Source organism: Henckelia pumila, chromosome 2, assembly GCF_033568475.1.
Source record: "Henckelia pumila isolate YLH828 chromosome 2, ASM3356847v2, whole genome shotgun sequence".
Lineage (NCBI taxonomy): Eukaryota > Viridiplantae > Streptophyta > Magnoliopsida > Lamiales > Gesneriaceae > Henckelia > Henckelia pumila.
The window spans coordinates 186,166,729-186,188,557 of record NC_133121.1 but is presented as its reverse complement, the minus strand read 5'-3'; the positions used below and the strand labels follow the sequence as shown (position 1 = coordinate 186,188,557).

Genomic DNA, 21,829 nt, shown 5'->3' with positions numbered 1-21,829 from the left:
GCATTGAGGTTTGCATGTTGTTGTAGTATGTATTTTATATCTCGGCATGTTTTTGAATTGATTTGGAGTTGAAGAAAACGGATTAGAGCAAGTTCTGAGTTTTTGGTTCAGAACTGGTCTCGCTCGAGCGGAGGATTTGTACCGCTCGAGCGAGGGGCTTTTTATTTTTTAGACAGGGATTTGCTCGCTCGAGCGGGTGTTTCTTACCGCTCGAGCGAGAGCTCTCCAGAGTGTCGGGCAGAGTTTTGCTCGCTCGAGTGGGCGTTTCTTGCCGCTCGAGCGAGGCACTTTGTTTTTTTAAAAAAAAATTATCCCTTTTAAATATTGGCTCTTGTATGATTATTGATTATTTTATTATTGATTAGATGATTAAAACTGAGGTCATCACAGTTTTGCTAAAAACAATTGAAGATATTCATCTCCAACTTTTGTAAAAATATTCTTTCGTTAACTGCAATATCATCTCATAAAATAATTATTATAGTTTTTAGATTTTTTGAGGAGGAAAAATAGTTATTTAGTTCAATAGGTCCTTACGCAAATTAAAATACATAATATTTTTTGTTGAAAAAATATGGCATTCCATCTGCAAACAAATAAAAACTAAAGTATTTTGGTGTTTCAATTTTTTAGAAAACTGGATAAATATTTAATTTAATTAAAAATTTTATGGAAAAAATATGTTCACTTTATCTACGAGAAGATAAAAACTAAAATATTTTGGTATTTCAATCTTTTTGGAAACTGAAATCTTATCTAATATGCACACATTGTTAATTTTGACCTTATCATAATAATTGATTTTACAAAAGTTACCTCATAGAATTTATCAAGTGGTGTACTAACCAAGGACAAAGTTGAAAATACACAATGAAAATTTTTGGCTTTGATTCACACTTTTATAATAGATAGATAGATAGAGTTTATATATATATATATATATATATATAGAGTTTCTTTCAAGTGCCCACCTATCATGCCCACTACCATGCTCACCAATGATGTGGCACTATTCTATTGGATGTGATAAAGATGTGATAAATTGTAGGTTCAATAGAATAGTGTCACATCATTGGTGGGCATGGTAGTGGGCATGATAGGTGGGCACTTGAAAGAAACTATATATATATATATATATATATATATATATATATATATATATATATATATATACCACAATATCTAACTACTGAAACAAATATATAAAATTTAAAAATATTTATTAAATTTAATTATATATTTAAATAATAAATTTATAAATTTTCAAAAAATATATAAGGTTTTTTTCGATATAAAACGGTATATGTTAATTTCGTACCGAAATCTCGATATATCATAAAATTTGGTATAATCAATATCGATATAAAATTTATAAAACTTTCTTATAATCCGGTAATTATCCTTTTTAAGAGTACAAAACGTGAAAAAAAAAAAGATAATATACATTACTAAAATTATAATTTACATAAGTATATTACATGCAAATAAATATATAAAATTAATTACTAAATCATGATATAGAAATCTCATGCACAAAAATTCTATAATTAAATAATTAAGTAACATTTCTTCAATAAATCCATGCAACTCGAAAATAAATATTTAAATCTAAAATCCATGGATACGTAAAATATCTCATCCTAATGCAAAACCATAAAATAGTATTCATGTGCGAAAGCTAAAACTGTTTAATCTCAAACATCGACATCATAAAATGAGCTATGGTCACGAAAACTAGCTGTCTAGATACTCATACGCCCTCGCCGTCAGTCGGGATCACATTCTTTTCATTATTTTCAGGCTCACCTGCACCATTTAAATCAACAGTAAAGTATCATTCAGTACCTAAACCCAAACAAATATACATGTTCAGTCCCCCGTCAGAAAAATATTTGTTTAAACTCCCTATGCCCACATTTTTTTCTCGGATGAAAATCAGTACAAAACATTGAAAATAAGGTACGAATACATGATATCTCAATACAAAACATTGAAAATCTAGTATAAATGTATGATTTTTGAGTACTCAAATATATAGATAAATATTGACATTAATGACAAATTGTATGTTTTGATGAAAATGAGTACAAAATATCAGAAATAGAGCACTAATATATGTTTTTTGAGTACGAAATGTGTTAGATCTGATACAAATATATGATTTTTGAATACTAAAAATATTAATGACATATTTTTCTTATTAATAAAAATGTTCATGTTAATTTTATACTCAAAATCTAAGTTTTTGTACCAGATTTTCAATGTTTTGTACTGGAATATCATATATTCGTACCTTATTTTCAATGTTTTGTACTCATTTTCATCCGAGAAAAAAATGTGAGCCCAGGGAGTTCAAACAAATATTTTTCTGACAGGGTACTGAACATGCATATGTGTTTAGGTTTAGGTACTGAATGCGAATTTACCCTTAAATCAACACGTTTTATCCTTATGTAACAACATAAAACCACACACAAACACACATCATATAAAATACGTGAATATACTTATATGTGCATGATCTAAAAAACATATGCATATCAAAATGTATAGCTTACTCATAAATATCATAATCATATTTCATCATAATCATTATACTTAATACATTTCTTAAATGGCATGTCTTAAGTTCTTAATTCTCAACAAGTTGTATCCATGTCGGTGGCTTCATACTTAACGATTGATCAATCATAAAAACCAATGTACGTGGAGGTGGGATCTCCACCACTTATGCCACTTCACCAGCCCTCTCAGCTGGATCCATAAACTCATCATAACATAAACATTAACAGGAAGGTCACCGGGCCCAGGTATCCCGGCCTCCAACCACATCACTTTTCACATTCACTTCAACTTTCATAAAAATTTATTTTTCTTAACACGCCCTTAAACTTAACATAAAAATTCTTACATGATGCATGAACTTAAAAATCATCATTATTTCTTTATTTCATGAATAATATGACTTAAATGATGTTCAAGAAGGGATTAGAACGTGCCTTTGCGATTTATTCGCTCGAAAGTACAAAATCGTCGTGTAGATCGCCTTTCGAGACAAACGGGGCTTCGACTCTTTGAGATTTCTTAAACTTCACATGTAAGTGTGTGTGTATGGAGGCTAGAAATCTGATGAGAAGCGGCTAGATGAGAGGAACGTGAGGTAGGGGAAAGAAGGATAATGCTACATATACACAAAATCTTACATGTTGGATTACACATGACACTTAAAATTACATGATTATCCTACATACATTATTTTTGAAAGATTTTTTTCAAATCAAGTAGAGGGATAATCATGTAATTTTAAATGTCACGTGTAACCCAACGTGTAAGACTCTGTGTACATATTGCATTACCCGAGAAAGAATGAGGATAATTAAAATCTTGTATATATTTGTGTATATCATGGGCCGTATTTAATTAAATTAATAAACCAAGGTAAAACAGTATTAATCCCACTCAATAATCTGATAAAATTTATAATTTTTGAAATATAGGCTTGTGGGTTTTTTAAAGTATTTTAAAAGACCTTAAAATGACTTATTTTTGTGAAAATTGGGATATATATATATATATATGAATTTCTTTCAAGTGCCCACCTATCATGCCCACCAATGATGTGACACTATTCTATTGGATGTGATAAAGATGTGATAAATTGTAGGTCCAATAGAATAGTGTCACATCATTGATGGATATGATAGTGGGCATGATAGGTGGACACTTGAAAGAAATTATATATATATATATTAAAATTTTTAGGGTGCGTTTGGTATGCGTGATAAAAGGCTGATTAATTAACAATCAAGCCTAGTCACATGTTTGGTACGATTTTTGACTCCCGTAAAGAATCTCATTGGCCCGAAGGCGGCCCGCACTATACACACAAAATAAAAATTAATTTAACCCATCTCCACCTGTGTGATTGCTTGTCATTCCAATAATAAAGCTGCAACATTACTGTTATACCCTCTTAAATAACAATAATAGTTATTATTATTATTAAATATAATATCAACTAGGTTGACGGAACGTCAATCACTTTTCATAATTTTATGTTATTTTCAAATTTTTTTCAAATAATAGAACTAAAAATAATATGAATAATTAAATTAATAATAATAAAACAATTATGAATATTTATATATTTTGGCAAAAACATTAATATTTATATATTATGGAAAAAACATAAAAATTAATAAATTAATAAATTTTTATGCAATTATATTATTAATATACATGAATTGATATTCATGTAAATAATTAATTCAGTATTATATAATTAAATTTCAAAATATATACGTTGAATATATACAAAAATAAGATGGGAAAAATTAATATACAAAAGGGTATTTTTGTCATTGCATTGAAATATGATGATATGATAAAAATCTTATCATATCTTTATTTATATTTTAGAGATATACCATAAATATTGCATGGATATGCATAAATCTAGTTGTATTACACATTAAAATTCTACATGGACTGAGACTCTCTTCCTATAAATAAGGGATTTGTAAACCTTATTAAGACAGGTTGTATTTTCTCTCATACGTCTCTCATATACTTCTCTTACACATCTTATTCATGTCTTTTTCATACCTTTACCTTGCAATTTTCATGCATCTTCTATTTAACAAGACTAACTTGAGCGTCGGAGTGGCTTTCCCTTCGGACGATTCATCTTACTTGTTTTTTTTGATACATAGAAATATTTTGGGAGCATTCGGTTCGGTCTATTGAAGAAATTAGTTCGTGATTACCGGTTCGACGTAATTTATTTGATGCGAAAATTTTTGAACGCATCAAAATATATACAATTTATCCTTCAATTTAAAATGCTATCAAACAACACACATTTCATCACTTCACATTAATGATCCACATCTTTCATTGTTTTATCATTCTAATTATCTATCATTCAGTTATCCCATCACACAAGCCAAGCGGAGCCTTATTTTTTAAAATAAAATCTTAAAATACTAATTTATAACTCTTAAAAATTCTAGTCATAAATTTTTGGATGAAAACTTTTATCTCGTTCGTCCATGGTCCCGTCTACGCGATCGCAAAATAACCTTTATCAAAGAAATTCGTAAATTCCATAATAGCGGGTATAACATTTAAAACATGCAGATAAATCACATAATTCACATAATAGCACGTAAAAGTCATTTAACCATTTTTAATTTATTTTAGAACCATTAAATCCCTTAATTATGCATGCGGGTTTACGTAGTGAATTTTCGAGCGTTACAATAAATAAGTCTAGAAAAATAAAATTGAATAAATATCTTCTCTACAGGATTCGCAATAAACTCTGAGCAAAATTTAGGTCTCCTACCTGACATTCTAAATTTCTAATGCCATATGCATTAATGTTCCTCATCTCATTTGAAAAAATATCAAAGTCCTCATTAAACTTTTTTCTATGACGTGAGAACTCATATATGGTCGCTTTCGACTGACGCATTTGCTTACAAACCATGTTAGCAAAATAAACAAAATTGGGCAAGTCATGTGCGATAAATTCATCCAAAAAGATGATAAGGATAATTAAACTCCTCTATATCTAGGGATCAATTATCAACCATCTTTGGTCGCACACTATTTTATATTTTTATTCATCATGACCACACAAATTAAGATAAGGTATTATTTGCAAGTGGAACACTCAATACATCTTATTACACCAAACTACACTTACATGTCTAAACTATGTTAATTGACCGAAAACCTAAAATAAAGAAGGGTAAATAGAAATTAATTCTAATTTTAATTTAGTCGACCTAATAACTTTCTATTTTCTTTTCGTGTACGAGGGTACGTTAATTTACTCATTCATTAATACGTGTACATCATCATTAATTTGACAGATATTATTAATCATTAATTCACTCGAATTGGTTTTAATAAAAAAATAAATAAATATATGAATCGTGACCAATTGGTGAGTTCAATTGCCTAGCACCACCTTCTCTTTGAGTGGATACAAACCTATACAAGCCACTTTAATTTCCTTCTCCACTTATTCCCTTAAATTCATATATATCGATCATCAACCATGGAGGAAATATATGAAAGATATCTTGACACCAAAAAATAAAAATAAAAAATCACTTCAATCTAATTAGTAAAATAAATAACTAAGGCTACAAAATTTGTTTGATAAAAAATTAAAATATCTCTTATATTTCATTAATTAGCAGTGTGACCTTTTTTGCCCTATACACATAAAATACTAACACTCTCTTCATCTCATTCATTTAGACTAGATTTTTTTCATCCATCTCAATTATATAGTTTAATTTTCATATTTAATGGTATCTCATTAGGCATGCTTAATGGTCCGGTTCGGCCCGGAACCGGACCCGATATGGAAGAACCAGACCCGGAATCGGGACCAATCCATTAATTAATGGATTGAACCGGTTCAGGATTTTCTGAACCGGTTCATCCGGTTCCGGTTCCTGGACTGAATTCGGACCATCACCGGATCCGACCCGAAACCGGACCAAAACCGATAAAAAAAAATAAAACAAAAAAAAACAAAAAAACCGGAAAAAAAGGGAATAACAAAGCAATTGGGCCAACGGCTACAAAGCCGTTGGCACAATTGCACATGCAGTAGCCTTTTGACTTGTCAAACGGCTACTGCATGTATTTATTAAATATTATTAGTAAATATTAATTGCAATTTGGCCACCAATATGATGTCAAATTGCCAAAAAAAAAAAATTTGTTTGAGCTCTGATGAAGATCCAAAGTATTCGAAGTATATTTTGGTTAATCGTGATGAATTTTAGATTCACAATTGTGAAAATAAATGTTAGAAGTTATTATGTTAAAGAAATTGTATATTATCAAGTACTATTTGAGTTCAAAATTAATGCAAATAAAAGTTTTTCATTACAAAAATAAAACAAGTAATATATATTAAAAAAACAGTTCCAAAACCGGACATGGGTTCGAATCGGTTCCAAGGTTACTTACCTTGGAACCGGAACCGATTTCGACCTGTTCCGACCTTAGTTGGTCCGAAACCGGTTCGATGGAACCTATAAGCATGCCTAGTATCTCTCCTATTCTTTTATCATTTTTTCCTATTAAATTAATATCATTAACTATTTATACAGTTATTTTATTCTTTTTAAATCTTCATGAAATAAAGGCAAATTCGAAAATTTCTTTCTAAAATTTAATTTTCTTAACACTTTCTATATTTGTGTGAAAACACACAATTGCCTATTGATATGGGATGGAGGGAGTATATTACATCATAAATAATATAAAAGCGATGAATTTAATTTTTTTTTTATTCTATGTATGATTAAAATGTGTAAAAAAATAAAGGAAAAATAACTTTTTTTGTCCATTAAATTGATGAATTTATGGTTTTTATCTATTAATTATTCTAATTTTGGTTTTGAAACATAAACTTTGATCTTTTTATTCATCTGCATCCTTGACAACAACCATCCATGCGTGTCAAAACGAAATAATTAATGTCAACTAGTTTATAAGGGGGAGTCCAAAACGGTGGAGTAGCTAGCTAGTACTGTACTTGTCACCAATTAGTCATATGTTCAATTTATTATCATCACATTCTTGGACGAACATGCTACAAAAAGCGCCTTGTCTAATAGTACGATTGACCTATTTAACGTGATTTGCAAATTAATTAACTCACTACGCACTTACAGGAAATGTCATTGATTCTCTCAAATAAAATGTCATGGATATGTGTGACCTGATATTAGTACAAGTGTCCAACCATAATGGTGACCTGACACAAGACTTATGTATCCAACCATCCACAAACTCTTAGGGTGAGCGCCCTACTACAAGATATCTCAAGGATAAAAGATCAATATGTCATGTATGCAACATACAGTCATGACATGTTGTATTATATAAGTCATGCAATCACATAATATATGCAAACACATAATACATGCATACTCAATCTGGATATCTCGAATAATACTTTTGTACCTCATATACTAAGGCAAGCTAGACCAGCTCTAATTCCAAGCCTACACTCGGCACTACAATGCAAAGTACTTATGCATTATAATCTTATTCTAAAAGCCTTAACTAATCTATAGCATATTCCCTATTTACTATAAAGAGCTAGAGTTATATCTGCGTCCTTCGTCAGCTCTCTGATGACGACTGCCCCAGAACTTGGGCACCTCTTCGCCGCAACTCCGGAGCGTCTCGCCAACTTTCGGACCAAGCCTAGGAAGGCTATAAATCACCTAGACTACACTAGAACCGAGAGAGAAGTGAGCAATTGGTGTGATAAAAACGAGAGCTCGGATAGCCTATTTATAGGCGGATATCGGATGCTACGATCGGGAGATCGGACGCTCCGATCCTTTCATGCGCAACACATCACTGCATGCACAGTTCGGACGCTCCGATCCCCACTTCGGAGGCTCCGAACTGCTGCGTGTCCGTTCAACCTTGACACCTTAACACTTGCATGGTCTAACTGAGATCTGACGCTCCAATCTTGTGTTTGGACGGTCCGATCTGTCCGTAGCCTCCGATCCTCTGATCAATGCCTCCGAAGGGTTCGGACCCTCCGATCCTGAGTTTGGACGCTCCGAACTTCCCTTGGCCAAAATTCCGAAAATTGTCCAATTAATTCCAAATTAAGCCTCTAATATTTGCTTAATCATTTTTACTTAATTGATCTTATAAAATGGAGTCGGGCTACTACATAGTTTCTTTCATTACAATAATTCATGGATGTCAGATGTGATTACTTTTTTCTTCATGTTTTTATGGTATATAATGATAGAGATTAGTCTTCATGTGGCTATCATTCTAACTATTGATCACTGTATACATTACCAACTAGAGAAATTTGAATGATTATTGTTTTGGAGACATTTATATTCTTTTTTACTTGTGATGTTTTATCTAATTGTCTTCGTATTAACTGTAAATTCTTCTAACACACCTGGGAAACATAAAATGATACTATATGAAAAAATTAATTAATACTTTGACATAAAAAAACAACACTTTTGCAGTGAAAACTAATACCTTTTGTATAAAACTAGTACTATTAAGACAAATTAGCATATATTACGAAGTAATACTTTTAACTTAAAAAATAATACTTTTTGTATTGAAAATTAATATATTTGATATAAAAAGTAATACTTTTGAGTCATTTTGACATAAAAAGTGATACTTAGCAAGTGATAACAATACTTTTTCATAAAAATTAATGTTTTTCACATAAAAATCATATATTACAAAGTAATAATTTTGCAGATACTTTTTACGTAAAAAAATAATATTTTTAAGTCAAATTAATTTATATTACAAAGTAATACTTTTAAATAAAAAGTAATATGTTTTCAATTAAAACTAAATTTGTCACCTAAAAAGTAATATTTTCAATCAAATAAGAATGTAATACAAATTAATACTTTTGACAAAAAAAATTATAATTTAACTGTAAAAACTAATACTTTTGACATAAAAAATAATAATTTTAAGTTAAATCAATAGACAATATATTTTGCAAAATACTTTTGAAATAAAAAGTAATATTTTTCTGTAAAAACTAATATTTTTTACATGAAAATTAATAATTTTGATTCTATGTTTTTTAAATATTTTTCAGTCAAATAAAAATATAATACCAACTAAAACTTTTGACATAAAAAATAATATTTTTTTAATAAAAATTAATATTTTGACATAAAAAACATATATTACAAAATAATACTTTTGAAATAAAAAATAATACTTTTTCCTTGAAAAATAATACTTTTGCAAAAAAACTAATACTTTTAACATAAAAAGTAATAGTTTCATTAAATAATCATATATTACAAATTATTTTTTAAAAAATAAAAAATTATATTTTAAATAAAAACTAATATTTTGACATTAAAATTTACATTTTCCAATCAAATTATCATATATTTTACAAAATAAAATCTTTGAATTTAAAAAATAATATTTTTATTATGAAAACTAATAATTTTGACCGAACGAGTAATATTTTTCAGTCAAATAAGGCATTATTACAAACTCATATTTTTGACATAAATATATTTAATTTCATCTTAATCTCTATGATTGCCAAAATTGTTCCGTATTCCCATCTCAATTATTACGCTATACACTTCCTCGATTTGGCTAAAATCTCATGAGCTCTTTCCAGGCAAGAAGCTCATACAAATTGAAGGATGAACCTTAGCCAAAGCAAGTAGATCAAACCTGAAGCCACTGCTGGCACCATCAAAACAGTCTTCCTACTGTCAACCTTACGCCAAACAAAAACCACCAAACTCCCCACACATATCAATAGCAAAATAAGCCCCCACAAGAAACGGCACCGCCATAGCCATCGGTAGAGGGTTCCATTTTCCGAACTTATCGAGTATGACATCTCTCAACAGATTAGTCAACACAGCAAACGCAAAAAACCCATAACAGAGTTGCAAGCAGTGCATAAGGAGCTTTATATTTTGGTATACAAGTGCATAAGGAGCTTTATATTCACCATCGGGATTCCCCACGTCAAAGACCTTGTAAAAGAGGAAGAATGACAGAGGAGCCACCACACATCCTATGACGGTCCCAATACCTTGACTAAGGCGAGGGAATGTTAAGGCGAGATGCCCTGTTTTCAAATCATGCATCAAGTCTGAGGATATGGAAACCATGGATTTAGTTATGCCGCATCCGATGAGTCCTGCAACTACTCCATTGTATTTCCCGGCTAAGGCTGCAAGAACGAAGAGAGCCACTTTCCCATAATTATACGCCATATTCATGTCAGTTAAACCGGCACCATAGGCATTGCAGAAGCTCAGAGCCGGTGCAAGAATATAAGCCACAACAACATAGTACCACTTGAGCTGAGGAAACATGATTGGGACCACAATTACAGAAATTACCGAGAAGAGTGTAACCGACGCATGCTACCCATATAGGAATGCTTTCTCTTATGAAGACTTCATTTCTTCCTAGACCGTCCAATGGTTCGTCCTTCTTGTCTGAAACTGATGCAAGAAACATATTTTATTTCAGTGCAATAAAATTATAACATTCTTACAACTTCAGATTCCCTCCTGGGATTTTAGAATAAACCATAATCTTAGCAGCTTGCTAGCAACATTCTTCTTCTTGAATGCAGCATGCATGCTTCTGACTGTAAACAAGAGCGTCTTGAGAAAATTGTAGAGACCATCACCTAAAATAAGAGCGATAGAAATGAGACCCGAGTGAAAGCACAAATTCTTCATTTCATTTTCAGATTCAAGTGAATAATAAATCATTCATCAAATAAAAGATTTCTTGTGAACTAACCTTATAACCATTTAGATTCTTCATGCTACTTTCCTTGATGTTTTTAGGGAACCATTCCTTTCTTTTTATTTATCAATGGCCACATCACATCCCAAGAAAGCACAGCTCCAAGAAGCAAAGAAAAGTTCACAAGGTGGGAGCAAATCATTCCAGCTCCCACATACGTCATGCTGAAATCAAAGTAAAATCTGCCCAAAAGAATTCAAATCACCTCTGATTGAAGAATTTGTGTATATTGAGACATAAACTTGCAAAGAAAGTGTTCCCTACGTATTATGATTTCAAGAGATGAGTGAAGCAGAGAAAATATTTGTGATTCCAGAAAGACTGAAGAGACTACCTCTGAAAGCTTTCCTGATATGAAAATGTTTCTGAAACGAGACAAAGCCTGGGCTCTCCTGTGTTTCTACACGAAACATAAAATTCCCAAGAATATTCAAAATTCTGCTCTTCAGTTTAATTTATTCAATCATCACTGCTGACCATAATATGTTCGCATCCAACTTTGCCGAGGCTTGTCCAAACCCGTGTCCACTTTCTAAGGGGCATAGTCTGACAGAAGCTAAATCAATAATATCAAGCATCAAAAGAACTCGTCATGGAATTTGCTCTGCAACTTTGAGGCCGTTTTTCAGACAGGTAAAATTATTTCTTGATCTCCTTCATATCCTTGGCTGAAACTCGCCAAAGTTTTCCTATCAAATACCACAGCCAGACATCTTTAACTTAGTAATAAAATTGCCCAATATATCAAAGTCTTTAACCAATAAACTCCACGTCAACATCTGAACCTAGATACAGGATTATTGAGCTTCTGGACAAATGTTTGTCTCAAAAATGGAAACATGAAAGTCATATGATACCAAGCCCTTCACTCTCTTGTTTTGTTCCCAATTCAACTCTTGGCTTAGCTGAAAGCCCTTTCATTAACATCTCTTCATCATACTTGCGTGCCATATCAACCAAACCTTTCTGCAGTAAAGCATCAATTAAAGCATTATATGCAAACGCATCTGGGCTCTGCCCATGCTCTTCCATTGTCTTCCAGACATGAAAAACAAGTCGTAGGAAACCCCATCTGCCAAACTTCTTCAAGAGCATGACATATGTGTCCATCCTTGGTCTAACCCCACTTTCGATCATTTTATCAAAGTAATTAAGAATCTCCGTTGGCTTTTCAAGGCACGTAAAAAAGCAATGATACGTTACTATGTTTGGACCACAACCCCTCTTAGTCATCAAATTGAGCAATTTATGCGCCTCTCTATACCTCCCATTTTCACACAATTGTTTCAGAATTGTGTTAAAAGTCGCGACATTTGGTTCACAGCCTAACTCAACCATCTCTTTATAGAGCCTCACTGCCATATCAACCCCCTCAGAAATCCCAACAGCACGGATAACTGTGTTGTATGCCACAACATCCAAGTGAATTCTCTTCGTCTTCATCTCCTTGTACAACTTAACTGCTTTCCATGGCTTACCGCTCTTGCATTGGATATCCATGTATATCGAATACGAATACAAATCCTTTGGAACACCCCTCCTATCCATCTCCTCCCAAAACTCCTTACATTTTCTCCACCATTGCATTTTAAACCATCCCCGTAAAATCATGTTACATATTTTGGTACTTTCAACATTGAAACCAAACAAGCAATCACAATTGCCATCCCTTGTATTTTTTAAGCACAGGTCCTCAGCTTCTATCACATGTTTGTACTCACACAAAGCATCAATCAAATTTGAGAATGAGGTTTCATCCCTCAAATTATATTCTACCAACTTATCAAACGTATCAATTGCTTCTTTAACAAGATGGGCAGCAACATAACGCTTAAACATTATACGAAATGTAATATGATCGGGAAGCGTACATTGGTTCTTCCGCATTCTTTCTATCATTCTCCAAGCAATATCAAACTCAAAAACCTTGGCAAGAATGTCAATGATCTTGTTGAAGGTTTGAATGGTGTGATGGAAACCGCGATTCATTTCAACCCAATCAAAAAACTCCAGTGCGAGCTTCCAGTCATTATCATAACAAGTGAGGGTTTCAAGAACGGTCGTGGGCGGAAAATCTGAATGCTTGATGGGGGCTGTTGTCGGACAGTAAAAAAGATTTGATTTAGGGTGCTTTTCACTGGAGTTTGTAATAGGGTTCGGAGGAAATGGTGGTACCTTGGTGAGGAAATTGCGGTAAAACACAAGAATATGAAGGTGGGAAGGAAGAAAAGAGAGAGGTAGGTATAAATATTGGATTTTGGAGGGGATTGAAAAGAGCATGATACTTTCAAATTACCAAAGACTTCACCGTTGTTTGGACCAAAATTAAATTTTTTATTTGGAAACACCAAACTTGAATTTAAATTGGCCCTTTAATGTTTGGCATAATTTCCCCTAATATATCGGCAAATAGGGTCCAAAAATATCTGAAATGCTAAGACCATGGAAATCAAAATCCAACAACCAACTTTGGGCATATAAATAAAATCACCAGCCCACTAATTGTGATGTTCCTGCTGAATCACCTGAAAAGCCACATCAACACTTAATTGAGGAAAATGAAAATTGAAAGTGCAAAAATATAAATACAAATAATTATTCAACATGAGAGCTATCCACGAAAGCCAGATCTCACACAAATCTGCAAAAATCAACTCATTAGCAATGTAATCTCTAAAGTATTCTTTAGAAAATTAGCTCATTCCATAGAATTTCATTGCCTAATTACAGTTTGAAAATCCAATTTTCCTTTCAAAGACAAACAGACATTTTTCCGTACCTACTGTAAGTACAGCAACCTAACTCATAGAGGATTTGGCGGATGTGTCCTCCATAAATGCGCAAAGGGGAGAGAAATGAGAGGCCAATGAGCTCACTCAAATCACCTCAAGTTCGAATAAGGTGGAAGAGCTAATCAGCCCTTATTAGAAAGAGGAATTAAGAGGGGAATTATCAAGGTTCTAAAATTCGTTAGGCGCTAGTTGGGCGCCAAACCAGCGCCTAGGCGGGGACTAGGCGCCGCTAGGCGAATTCCTCTGTATAACATAATAAATTAGATATTATAACTCCAACACGATAACATCAAATTTAAAATGAGTTAAAAATTGCATAACTAATAAAATTTTACAAATTTACTCTACTTCTTCTCCATAAACTTCTCTACTTATTATTCTCCATATTTTTCTTTTCTTTTCTTTTCTTTTCTTTTCTTTGGAAACGGCGTTGAAAGGGTATTCGTGGAAAGGTAATAAAATTTTTCTGTCAGTTTTTTACAGGGCTTATGATTTAAAAGCCCAAAAAAAAATTTCATTTCCGCCTAGGGCGCCTAGAGCCCACCTAGGGCCGCCTAAGTCCACATAGGCGCTTAGGCTGACCGACTAGCACTTTTTCGGTGCGGTCAGCCGGCGCCTAGCGCCTAGGCCGATTTTTAGAACACTGTGTGTTATGATAGACACAGAGCTAGTCATGATTTATTTTCAAAAATTTTGGCAGAAAATATGGTTTGAAGTTAGAGGACACAAGGGATTTTGGGTAGGATTAATTAAGAGATGGGCATCGAGAGTCATTCCAAGGGGATGTCGAAGAAGATGACACTATCATGATATATTTGCTCGCATCGCTCTATTAGAACTATTATACTGATGATTTATTTGGCAGCTCAAAATAAAAGGAGAATACACCAAATAGATGTAAAATCCGTCTTCACAAATGAAATCCTCGAAGGAGAAGTCCATATTCAGCAACCACCAGGTTACAAAGTAAATGAACAAGAAGACAAGATTCTGAAGCTGAAAGGGGCCCTATACTGGGTGAACCAAGCATGAAGGGCATGAAGTAGCCGAATAGACAAGTACTTCCAAGAGAAATTATTCATTATATGGCCTGTTATTTACATCAAGAACAAGGATAGAGATCTCTTGATTCTTTGTTTGCATATCAATGACTTGATCTTCAACAGATACGATCCAAGCATGTTTGAGTCCAAACAAGCAATGATTAAGGAATTTGAGAAGAGTGTCAAACTGTGATATTGATAGATACTGGGGACTTATCTAAGTTGCTTAGAATTGTAGGAGTTTTAGTTGTAGGATTAATTGTGTTTTACCTTGTACCAACCAATATACCCGTACCACTTCTTTATATTACCATCATTTTCTTGCTTGCCCACTAATATAATAAAGATTCATGCATTATGGTATAATTAAATTCTCGTCTTTTCCTTAAACGAAAAGTGGACAACTCATAAATTAATTGCAAAAGATATAACATATATTATATTTAATTTGGATCATAATAAATTATCATAAATCAACAACAAACTAATTTGAAAAATGTGCATGGAAACAAAATTTTATATAGTTTTGTTTAAAAATTATAATATAGTTAAAACCTATATGCACACCAATATTGTGTTCAACTAATTCAAATAATAGTTGAATGTCACTAACCAATAAATTATATATATCTTTTGAACTAAAATGGAGAAGAGGAAGCAGAGATCAATTCCATAATCAGCCAAAAAGTGCCTTAAGACATGAAGAGGGCTCAAAGAAGTGTAGTAGATATTATTGCCAAAGGAGTTAAAACTAAGAAATAGAGCTAAAACCATGTTATATTATGGAATGAATCTTAGGAAGGCTAGTGGGTGAAACAGACAGACTACTTGTGCAGATGTTGGTGAAATGAAAGGAAATATCGGCAGATGACGTTATGTGGGAAAAGGAAGCACGTATCAAGTACCAATTTCCAACATATAACCTTGAAGACGAGGCAAAATCTTGGGATGGGGGGAATGTTACAACTTGGGCTTAGGGCGTCCTAGTCGGTTGTGTATGCATAATAGAGAGGACAAATGAGGGAACTTAGTTATTTTGCAGCCGACAATTTCAGGGAGGTGCAAACATTGCGAGCGAGAGAGAATTATTCTATTATGAAAATTATTCTACTTTATCTTGTAAACATTCTTACTGGTTTGAAATAATCGTGTTGAGTTTTCTTCCTTTATATTAATTTTGCAATCGTTTTCATTTTTTGGAGCATGGATTGAGATAGTAACAGAGCTACAGTGATTGGAACACTTTTCTGAAATTGGTAGCATTCTTTGAATTACGACCACAACTGATGGAGGAAAATAATTTATTTTCTAGTTGAGAATTATGTAACAAAAGTGAAATCGAATGTGTAGGATTGAAAGGGTATGCTATGTATGGAGGTAGGGTTTTAATATTTATCACTCAATGCATGCTTTCAGGCTCCATCATGGTCAACCATGATACCAGAATCATATCTCTGCCACTAACACAGAGCCACTATCAGTGTAACAATAAATCCAACTAAAGAAACTCAAACTACAGCTAAGGGTGAAAAACAATGTGCTTCCACCCCTGCATCAGTCACCAAATGTGAAAATAAGCTCTCACTAAAGTTCAATAGAGAATCAAAACAGTATATATATATAGAGAGAGAGAGCTGACTCTGACACAGAGATATGGCGAATTCTCAAGTAGTCAACCATTGAATGAAAATATGAAGTATAGAATATACCTTCAATATCAGAATGAAAGATTCCGATGCCAAACCAATAGAGGTAGTTGTTCATAGGGGTGAGATCATACACGTTTAGGTACAACATCGAACGACTTTTCTCCCCATTGCTCTGCTCTTCTGGTGAACTATCAGAGCTCGATGAAACAACTCATTTTGTATCACCCCTCCTCACAACCGATCCCCCAAACTACTCACCAAAATGCATTTATACTGCACTTCTTACAACTCCATCTTAGCATCCACGTAAAGAACTTGTCAAAACCCTAATCAAAGAGAAAGGATAAAACAAGTCAAGCTAAGCAGCAACCTCAACCAAGTAAATAACAATCCACAGTAAAAACACAATAACAATAACAGCTTTTTCATAGGAAAAAATAAATAAATATGAAGTCTAATAAAAGCATTTTAATGTTTGTCTTCATGGCACAATGTAGCTAACTAGCGAGCTCAACCAATCAAGCCTATAATCCAATGGAAAAATCCATTTGTTTTTCAGGAGATTAAGAAACAAAAATTTTCTTTTCCTCTTTTTTTAAATTAAAAAAAAAAAGGTTTACAAGCTCATGATATCCATCACCAATGGAGATCTGGTGAAGAGGATATTTCTTTCTCCATAAAGAACGAAAATAATTCCCAGTTTAATGGACAGTATTTAAAAAAATTAACTATCCCAACTCAGCATCAAGCGAAGTTTGATGCCCCTGCTATGTAACAATAGCTAGCCGCTCAACTACGCCACACATCACCCTTTTCCATTGCCACTGCTCCAAGCTGTTGCAACGACGCGTATTTCTATGACACCAGCTCATTCTCCAGCAAATCGACAATTGGAAAAATTGATGCCAAAATGGGGAAAATATTTCAACACAGCTTGAGCAAATTCATATAAAAAAAATCCAGGAAAACAACAATTTCGATCCAAAAACAGTTCGCTTAATAGAAATTAAAAAACGACCCATTTCAATTGATTAATAGATGTGTATATGCACTTGAATTCCCAACACTACATGAAAAATCGCGCACATACCAAGGAATTTAGGATTTGAGAGACAGCAATTACAGTGGATGAAGGGAAAATCCGCGGATGTGGTGTCGGAAGGATTCAGCTTCAGATCACAAGAGGGGAGCGGAGCGGAGCAGCGGCATGTAAACAACTCGAGCAGAGCACCTTTTGAATGTTCTCCCATGACCTTTAACGAATATATTCATCTTTCACCGGTTTATTTGCGCATTTATCGAATTTAATTGAGCTTAATATATTTAAACTATAAATTTAAATATTTATTAAATTAATTAAAAACTAAATTATATATTTAAAAAAATATAATATTATTAATAAAAATTGTAATTTTATTCTAATAAATTAATTTTTATAGATTTTTTAATATTTTTCATAAGTAAATTGTAAATTTATAAATTAAATATCAATACTATTATTTTTTCATCTAAGAGATGACATACGAGCTTGTTAACGAGCTTGTTCACGAACTAATGAGTCTGTTCACGAGCATCTTCACGAGCTAACGAGCCGAATATTGTAAAGCTCGAGCTTGGTTCGTTTGCCTTAACGAGCCTCATTAAACAAGCTCGAACGAGCTTTTAACGAGCCGAGACCCGAACAGCTCGCGAATTGTTCGGCTCATTTACATTCCTAAGCAGAGCAGGCGGTCGATATTTTTTGGGGAGGGATTTTGGAATTTTAGATATATTTCCAGAGATAATTTTTTGAGAAGTATGCAAGCTATTTTATAATAAAGCGACTTTAAAACCCTTTTACACACTCACAAGAGACTTTGCTTTCTTTTATTGGTATTCATGAGCAGGTCACTCATGATATTGCATTATTTTTTAGTAACTTTTTTGTGAAACTGTCTAATGAATTTATGTTTGTGAGACGGGTCGATTCGCTACAAACAGGATTACCCGATCGGGTGAAATTGGATCTTAGGTCACTCACGTTCGTTCATTTGCTCTACACATACACAACCAAAATCATAAATTCCTCTTTGATTTTTCTTTAATTCACACGAAATTCCAATCCAATCTGGGTGAAAAAATGGATTTTCTTCAATCATCATGGAATATCAATCCAATTTGGGGGCGGAAAAAGATGCTTCTTCAATTCTGATCGGCTGCCTTCAAACAAATTACGGTCACAGAAGATTCATGGTTTTTCTTCACTATTCGTCTCCCGAGTTGGTTCCACCACCATTAGACATGGAACAACAATAAGAATCTGCTCTTGAAGGTACCCATAATCTGGGTACACGTACATCCAAAGCGCTTTCCTAGGTTCAATTTGGTAATCATATGTCTATTCCTTGTCATTTATACTTTGTAGTTATAATACACAGAGAAGTAAGGTGATTGTGCTATACCTAATGTGGTGAGATGTTATGAAATTGATTGAAGATCTCGAGTTATTGGTGTGAGTGAATGTTATGTTGTTTTGGACAAACATGCGGGTATATCGGCATGTGATCAGTCTTTCTCATTGATGACATTTTTGCCATAAACCAACTCGGTTTATTTCCCAGTTGAGATGTATATCACGCAGATAATGATAGCCAAGTGGAGTACTCGATGGATTTTGTTACCCCGAGAAAATATTTCAACCTGAGCTCGTTTATAATGGGTCTACCAGATATGACCAGGGCTGATATTTTATGGGCCGACTTGGGCTGGGCCTAATAGGCCGCATGCATCTTTTTCGAGTTCAGGTAGGACTCTAATATATATGAGATAAGCCCGGATCTTTTCAAATATTCACGAGATAGAGATAAGCTTACAAAGGGACCAATGGATGAAGAGTTCTAGTTCAAGACATGTTATAATTCTACTAGGTAACTTATTATTCTTTTCCTATAAATACAGGTATTGTTATGGTTGCACTATTCGGTATTCATTACTTACTCTTCATTATTCATCACACATTCACTCTCACTTTTACATTCACGCACTCATATCTCTCAGTTTTCGCATTAATCATACCCTCTGCCTTCAAGACACTGACTTAGGCATCGGAGGGGTCACGCCGAAAATACTTTCGGCGCCCCTTGACCTAGCTGTTGCTTGCGCAGATTTCATTGATACCCGACCCGACCTACTCTATAAAGGAATTGGAGGATCCATTCTACCAGATCGAACCCGAGGTAAAATTTCGACATCATCAATTGGCGCCGTCTGTGGGAACGAAATCTATTCCCATGTTCTCTACGGTTGAAAAAAAAAAGGAGGCTTCCAATAAAAATTTTTGCAACAAAGTTTTTGTTGATCTACGGTGGAGACAAACATTATTGTGAGGACAATATTCAATCATCTTAAACTTCCTGGACAACACTGCCGTCAATCCTCCACAGCTATTTCCCCTTCGCCGTGGCACTCATCGCCTATAGCACCTTCCACGAAATAACCCAAAACAAAAATCCCTAGTTACAAAATCCTAGCGAAAGCTGCCTTTGTAGAATTTCACTAAAATCTTGTTTGCCGCCAAGCCCAGTCTCGCTTCCTCATGTATATATATGGAATCCCCGCTACTTGTCAGCTGGCCACATTCACTGTTGCTTACCATGAAGGGACATGGTCCGAGTCGTTGTCTCTGCCTTGTGCGCTCACATAAGTTCTGATTTATAATTCACCCCCAGCGTGTCAAGACCGAGCACACACCGTAAACCACCATGCAACCCGGAAAACATAGAGGAAGACAACAACGATTTCATCATGGGCTGTACCATTCGCTCAGGCTTCAAGCAACGTTCCGTACCATGAAACTTAGTTTTCAGTACTTTATTTGAACTACAAGGTGATGCTCTTAGATCGTGCCATATGTTAGTTGCCTGGACTCTTCCGCCCTTTCGACGTGTATGAGCTGTTTGTTAAAATTGCTCGTCACGGTGCCTATAAAATTCCTGAACCAGGTTTGAGTAGTAAATTATTCTCTCAAAAGAAAACAAGGTACACACGATCTCTCCTTGATTGATTATACAAATACATAAAGTTTGAGAAAAATTCCCAATTTCTATGCAGACCATCGCTGATGTAGTCTCGATTATCATATATCCATAGCTTCGTGCATTTGTCTTAGCCCAATTAAGGTTTTGCCAGCGGAAGCCACTACATACTTGCACTCAATATTTTAATTTCTTAAATTATCATTTGGTTCGGCTACTTTGTTTTATTTGGCCTTCAAAACATTGATTCATGACCACGACATGCATGTCTCGGTAATGTTTAAAAACTTCCGAATATTATATGGACCTGCAGAAAACTCTACAGATTAAGACTGTTATTTTCATTTTACTCTGGAATTTTAACAGTGTATCCTCTAAAGTTTTGTGGAGTTTAGTGAAATCGAGTTTTACTCCCTTGAAAATTTATGTTAGGTCGAATTATGGGCTGATGTTTTTTTATTATCAGAGTTCATTTCTTTGGATAATGATGCATGCACATAATCTCATGATTTTCTCGCTTAAATTATATGTTGTTATTTAACCCGGTTATTATTCTTGATACTTCTTCACAAGCTTCACGTGGCAAGTATTTTAATGCAATGACAAATGTCTCAAAGACAAGTGACATATCTTCACAAATATACCAAAGTGACAATACACTTGTGGTCTCTCATTATGTCTCTTGTAGTGTTTTTCGGTCTCTTAATTAAACCTTGGCTGGACTTAACTCATGTCACTTACTATCGAGCACCTTAGGTTCATGCCTCTACTCGACGACGCGAGAAATAAAGATAAGTCTTCTCGTATTTTTACTTTTTACTAAGTTATTCTTGTTATGACAAAATCTGAGATATGTCATAATAAATTTTTTTATGTGAATTCATATGTTTAATTAACCCCATATTATATTATACTTCTATTGTCTGGTATTTTTGTTTGGGCCTTTATTTCACAGATATTGGGCATGCAATCTTGCAGTA

General features: G+C 33.6%; 1 protein-coding gene and 1 pseudogene across 2 annotated transcripts; both read right to left on the bottom strand.

Annotated features, from left to right (window-relative positions):
* Nucleotides 1-10,025: 10,025 nt before the first annotated feature.
* On the bottom strand, nt 10,026-11,055 carry LOC140879617 (metal-nicotianamine transporter YSL3-like; annotated as a pseudogene).
* Nucleotides 11,056-12,198: 1,143 nt separating this feature from the next.
* On the bottom strand, nt 12,199-18,074 carry LOC140879616 (pentatricopeptide repeat-containing protein At1g80550, mitochondrial-like). Of its 2 annotated transcripts, none has more exons than XM_073283409.1 (3): nt 17,927-18,074; nt 16,897-17,162; nt 12,199-13,877 (listed from the first exon to the last, which is right to left on the bottom strand). In XM_073283409.1, exon 3 carries the CDS (start codon nt 13,630-13,632, stop codon nt 12,199-12,201), a length of 1,434 nt encoding a protein of 477 aa, XP_073139510.1. In that variant the 5' UTR covers nt 13,633-13,877; nt 16,897-17,162; nt 17,927-18,074. The 2 variants fall into 2 exon arrangements, with proteins under 2 accessions (XP_073139510.1, XP_073139511.1); XM_073283410.1 differs by having other exon boundaries at nt 17,960-18,072.
* Between the last annotated feature and the right edge of the window lie 3,755 nt (nt 18,075-21,829).